This window comes from Pseudopodoces humilis, chromosome 3 (assembly GCF_049639895.1).
Source record: "Pseudopodoces humilis isolate 2021_Gansu_Grassland_sample_001 chromosome 3, ASM4963989v1, whole genome shotgun sequence".
Taxonomy (NCBI): domain Eukaryota; kingdom Metazoa; phylum Chordata; class Aves; order Passeriformes; family Paridae; genus Pseudopodoces; species Pseudopodoces humilis.
Window position 1 is genome coordinate 70,570,416 of NC_142202.1, and position 6,604 is coordinate 70,577,019.

At 45.4% G+C, this 6,604-nt stretch overlaps 1 protein-coding gene across 1 annotated transcript in view; it reads right to left on the reverse strand.

The window, feature by feature from the left end:
- The window catches only part of CRYBG1 (crystallin beta-gamma domain containing 1), a 95,877-nt gene extending 89,845 nt beyond the window's left edge, over positions 1–6,032 (reverse strand). The window contains exon 1 of the mRNA XM_088053495.1: positions 5,686–6,032. Coding sequence (XP_087909621.1) covers positions 5,686–6,032 — 347 coding nt within the window. The remainder of the gene's footprint in view (positions 1–5,685) is intronic.
- Between the last annotated feature and the right edge of the window lie 572 nt (positions 6,033–6,604).

Here is a 6,604-nt window from a genome sequence, read left to right on the forward strand (position 1 = left end):
CTTGGAAAGTCTTAACCACAATCAAATGAATAACAGAATATACTGGATAACAGAAAGTATGCAAGAACGAGACTCTCAAACCAGACTGCTCATGAACAAAGAAGGTGCCTTAAAGCTTCTGTTCTGGTAAAAACCAGAGCACAGTTTTTGAAGCTCACAACTGTTTGACTTTGCACTGTAGCATCTCCTACATGGAAGCATCAGCCTGGAAGTATCCCCCATATTGCATAACATTGATGGAATTCAGGTGCCCGAGTTTAGATGTTGGAGGTGTCACCTTCAGGCAGCTTTTAAAGTCAATGAGAAAAAACTTGCACTTCTAAGATGCAATTCATTTAGCCTGGTTTAGACACTCACCTTAAGGTCAGATGCATTGCACGCCAGACATGACTATTTGCCCTCCTTGATTATAAAGTGAAGAACTATTTCAGATGCAGATATCTGAAATTAGAGGATATGGATGTCATCTTGTATATGAAGTAAATGAAACTAATTATATTGACCCTTTCTATAACATACTAATTTCTATCCACAAATGTCCTGCCTCTTCCCTGAGATCACCACAGGTACATTAAAGTACCAGTCCTCTCTTTGTTCCATGCAAGCATGAACCCACTAGAGTGTGCAGCATAAACTGCATGATGTAAATCTTGAGAGGATGGAGAGGGAGGGGAAGATGGGACAGAGTTGCAAGGACCAAGACATGGAGAAAAGGAAGAGACAAGAGAAAGATGTGTCGAGAAAGAGTAAGGACTGAAAGAGTAAGGACTGAACTACTTTCTCATTCAGACAAGTGGTACTCGCTGAATTGGTATATATTCAGTATTTAACATTGTTTTTAGCACTCCATGCATTACTAAGTGCCAACTGTACGTACCTGCATTCAATAAGAACTTCTTGTTTGTGCACCTTCCTGGGTGGTTTCTATAGTGGTGTTTTATAATAGTAATTACCCAAAATACCTTCCAATTTTTTTTTTTTGGTCACTATTTCCAAGTGTGGATCTGACACACCAAAACCAGAGATGCCAAGACTGGCACCTAGTTTGAGTAGGATAGAACCTGCTTTTTCACATCAGTCCTTGTTTTAACAGTCCTTGTTTTTCACATCAGTACAGAACTCCTACCACCTGAATGGAACTCAGCACTACTGTGGATCAAATTCACCTGGATACAGAAAGGTGCACCATCTCTTCAAATAAACATCCAACAAACCAGAAGCACCCAAAAAAATAAGGAAAAAATCATTCAGTGTGCATGGCATGACTCCACTAACCCACTTCTTCATTTTTTTAATATTTTTTTCTAATTGAAGTGAAAAAGCATGAGAAAAGAAAGTGAGCAATTCCTGTGCACCACAGCAGTCAGGAATGAGGTACCACTCTTCTCTACCAGGATCTACCTTTCATACCCTGACAGCCAAGCAGGCTGACCAGGAAGGCATCAGCAGTTTTACTGGTTCATATTTTTCAGACTGTCATCTGATTTTGAGAAGGACAAAATGAAAAAGAGAGTGTTCTTCACCCTGGTGTTTACACAGCCACCAAACCCGCGAAATCAGCAACACAGAAGCAGCAGTTAATGTTAAACTCATGCAGGAGAGACAAACTACTACTTTTATGGCACAGATGTCATTACATTTCCACAGGACAGTATTTTTTACTTCTTAAAAACGCAAAAAAAGCAAATTAATGTTTTAGCATGCCATCCTTCTTATCTTAGTATTTTTCTATAACATATTTTTTCTAAGGACCAATTTCCTCATTAGGTCACAGTACAGAAAAAGAACTCAGAAAAAAAGTTCTGCTTTTAATTCTTTGATCATACCTTAAGAGATATTCACACCCCTATAAAAAAAGTTTAAAATACTAAGTCTTTATTCCTAATGAACACATTAGGAATAAAGACTTAGTATTTTAATTTAACCTTTTCCATTTCCACCTTCCACTAAGTGCAATTAGGAATACTTGCAGAAATCCATATTCAGTCTTACAAAAGAACACAGGTGAATGTTTCCTTTTTCTTTTTTTCATCCACACAACACACAAATGTGAAGTTACACATATAAAGTACATTGAATGGAGGGTCTGTACTTTACAAAACAGCAAACTGTGTAACAGTTTTCTACATTTTATTCTTGTCAATCAATTGAGCTAATAATGGTCTGTGTTATTACACACTTCATTTTTCACAGGATGAAGCATTTGCTCTTCATCTTTTTCCAAAATGTGATGTTACACGTGGGCTCCTTCACCTCTTCTAACACAGAAGTCACAGAAGAGTAACTTAGAATAAGAACATGGAAGTAGGGAAGAGATACGAGATCTTGGTCTCACTGACATTTTCTCCACTAAAAACATAATGTTTCTTCACATTCAACATATCTCATGGATGTGCATGTCCCTCCCTAAGATAAGGTATAATTCCATGCTCTAATTTTCCTTGGATGCAGCCTAATGCTGTTTCCCTCTCCTTATTTTTATGCTATTATCAAACTCTTACTAATTTTTATTTCCTTGCCAAATCACTGTAGGATAACACAAACACAGGTTTCTTTGCCTTCACATATTTAGCATGTTGGTAAAGGCAAGCTGAGTTCATTTAATCAGGGGAGGGGGAAGTAATAAAAACAGGGGGTGTTGCTGGTGCTAGTGTTTCTAACACACTCAGTATCAAATATCCGTGTTACTTGAAACTGAGGAAGCAATAAGCAGCAAAAAAATCTTCCTTTTTCATGGTGATTACACTGACACATGTCAGGCAAGAATCTAGCTACTGTCAATTATATGGTAGCCAGCTCATACCTGGACCAAGTAACTTGTCTGGTCTTGACCATCAAATACAAAAAGCTCCAGATTTATACAGTAGCATACATTGTGAGAAACATTGCTAAACAAACACACCCCAAGGATAAACAGCTTTTTTTTTTTTTTTTTTGTCCTCCTGCAGTCAACTTCCTGCTGCAAAGTTCAATTCCAAGCCATTGTTTTAACTTTTTAAGTTGCCATTGGGTGGAGATCATTCAGTGTCCAAACCATGACAGCTGTATAAAGACATGACCTCCAAGGGACCATGTAAAAATTGGATTCATAACATGATGTGGTTACCCACAGCATGGTGACAACTGTAATTCTTTTTCTTTCTTTTCACTGCACCTTTTTCTGTTTAGAGGCTCAAACTTGTAGCTGTTATCTGAGAGAAAGATATTCTACGAGCTTTTGGCAGAAAAAGTAATCAGAGGAGTTAATCTGGCTGTCTTGACACCAATGAATGCACGCAGTACAACACACATTTCGTAGAGACAGGAGAATGCACACATGTAACTTCAAGTTTAAGAGAGCTGGGATGCTTAGAAAAACCTTATGTTTGGTTTTTGTCACAAGATTTTTTTTTTTTACACCATGCTGGGTACTGCTCTTCTAGATAAATAACTAACAGCAAGGAAAAGTATTGGCTACCTGAAAAAATAACATAAGACAAAGAAAACAGCTGCTGATGATATAATTTTTAAACTGGAGTAGCACATAAATAGGTGTCTTCAAACTGACAGCTGCTGTGCTTGCCATGTGCCAAACCATAGCCACTAATTAAGCATCTCGTATCTTCGAAGTCATCCCTGTTAAGAGGACACTATCTGCCCTATACAGCATTCTGGAGACCAAGCATTACAGCCCACCATGCATGTAATAAAAATAAAACGGTTCAAACCATGTCTTTTGAGACGTGCTACCATAATCTTCAACATATTTTAAAAAATGCATTCAGTGTTTTTTGGCTGTATACTAAAAGCTTAGTTCATTCCATTTTATCTAAAAGACAAGGGTAGTAGAAAAAGCTACACAAAGAGGAGAAGCTTGTGCTCTCTGAAGATGACCAACTGCAGTTAGTGACATACATGCGTATTTTCGTGTGCTGAAGCACAAACCCAGCCTGTCATCAATAGCAGGATTGCTTCCCTGACCAAAACCCAAACTCCCAGTATTTTGTAACAGGAGTTACAACCTGTCCTTTCAGGAGACGTGCAATTATTAGACTTCTCTTGTAATTTAAGCACAGAATTTGAAAACAAATTTATGCAGTAAAAGCATCCTGGTATCTGGAAACAAAAGGAACCCATACTGAGATTAAAGACTTATGCCACTTCTCTTATGCCACCATTCATCTGCCCACATCTAGATATTCTATTCAGTTTTGGCTCCCTCAATCCAAAACACACTGATAAAAAGAGCACAGGGCCCCAGGATACCGAGGGGCTGGAGATCTTGCCCTGAGGAGTGGCTGGGTGAGAAGGCTCATCCCAGGTAAGAGATGACCACAGAGAGAACCCATCACCTTCCTGTCAGTATGCATGAGAGGGTCACCAAGAGCCACGAGGTTCTTCAGTAGTGCATGGCAGGCACAGCACAAGCTATGAATTGAAATATGTTCCAGCCTTGTAGCCGAAGAAACTATTTCACATACAGCAGTAGTTACAGAGCTTGGCCAAAGTAGTGCACACTCTCTCATCTTGGAAGATTTCAAAACTCAAGTAGACACAGTCCTGAGCAACTGGGATCTGAACTCAGAGTCAGCCTTGTTTGGGGCTCCCTTCCTCCCTGAGCTACACCGTGGTCCCCTTCTGTTTAATCTGGCCTTTGGAAAGCAAAAGAGGGATCTGCTCCTGGTTGAGGTCACTAGCAGCATTGCCCTGAGCCTGGTCACTCAATAGCATTCTGAAATACATAATTTCCCAGTTTAAAAGTTCTGAAAAGCAGACTTCATTTTCTCTTTCCTAAAAATATGTACACATAAGACGTTTTTTTTTTCCTTTTATGGAAGAGGTTGGCGTTTAAAGTCTTGAATAATACATTTCAATACCAAACACAAACATCATTAGACTATACTTCCATCAGGTTCTAACTTCTACCTGATGTCTATTTTCCAGCAAGTACGAATATTTTCATACAGACCCACCTTCTGAAATTTATACCTGAGAGATCAATAGCTTACAACTTTTTTGTTTGTTTGTTTTTAACGTAGGCAGCACTGACACCTTCTCACTGCCTGGCTTGCGACGTTCAGATCTGAACAGTATTAACCAAACCCTTTCCTGACGTAGCCTCAAGTTCACCATATGCTACTGTGAATTACCTTCACGTCAGAGGTTCTACTACTCGGCAACCCCACAGTCTCACTGAGGTTCCTTGTGCTGTGGCCACAGGCTCTAAACAGCCCCCGGGGAATGCCTGTGTCCCCAAGAAGCCAGCATGCACTACACAGTCATTACTCATGGGAGACTTGGAACCACACTGGGGAGCAACAGCTGCGGGGAGCACTGTAGCAGAGTGTTGTCAAGCCCTTCCCTTTCATCTTCCTCCTCTACTACGTCCAGAAAAAGCGAGCACGGAACAAGCCCACTGCTGCAGAAGAGTTAAAGCCACTCAGATGCGCCAGCCGCCCTTAGGAGGCTGGTTTGGGCCAGGCAGCCTCCCCCTGCTCCGGGCACAGGGCTGACTGTTACTTATTCACACGGGCGCTGCTGTTTGTCAACACGGCTCGGGCGCCGCTCCGCCAGCAGGCTGGGGCGAACGCGGCACGGGAGGGCGGCTGCGGGACACGCTCTTCCCTCCTCGACAGAAAACCCCTGCCCTCCAGCCGTGCCCGGCCCGCCGCTTCCCCCCACCGCCCGCTCGGGTGTCGCGCTTACCGCGGGGCAGGGGACTCCAGGGGCGATGCTGGCGGCGGGCTCCAGGCGGGAGCGGCACCGCCGCTCTCCCGGGGATGCTGCTCCTTCTTCTTCGGGCGCCAGTGGGGGAACGCGGGGCGCCGCTTGGGCGCGGCGGCGGCGGCGGAGGGGCGGCGGCGGGGGGCGGCGGCCGCCCCCTCGGGCTCCGAGTCCTCCGACTCGCTGCGGCCGAAGAAGCGCTGGAAGCGGCCGCGCCGCGCCATGCCGGGCTCGGCGGGGCTGTGCGCGGCCGCGGGGATGTCCCGCCGGCAGCCGGGGCTGCAGCGGCAGCGGGGGGAGCGCGGCGCTCTGGGGCTCTCCGCGGGCATGGACGGGGCGGCGGTGGCAGCCGCCCGCCCCGGTGTATGCGTTTAATAAGGCGATTCCCTCCGTCCCTCCCTCCCTGCCCACCGCCGGACGCGTCGGTCCCTCCCCGCGGAGCGAGCCGCGCCGCGCCGCGGCAGGCGGGATCCCCGCCGCTCGCACAGGAAGGGAGCGGCCCACGTGTGATCCGTGCCCAGGGTGCGCATTAGCGCCCATTATCTTGTTGTTGTTTGCCGCCAAGCCTGAGGTGTGCCCCGCGCCCCGGACATTTGTGCAAGGCGCGGAGAAAGGCTGCGCGCCCCCCGCACCGCGGGCTCCGCATCTTCCCGCGGCCGCCCCCCAGCCCCTCCACATTTAAGGCGAAAAACGTGAATAAAGAAAGTCAGCTATACAGCCGAGGGGCTCAGGAGCCAGCACATCCCGAACCTTGCAGCGCTGCTTTTTGTCTCGGTGCCCGCCACATTAATTAATTAGCTGCTTATCCCTCTCCCTGGGAATAAATTGTCTCTGACCGCCCTGCTGGCTCGTTATCCCGCTGAGGAGGACGAGGAACAGAAGCAAAGCCGCTCCCGCGGGA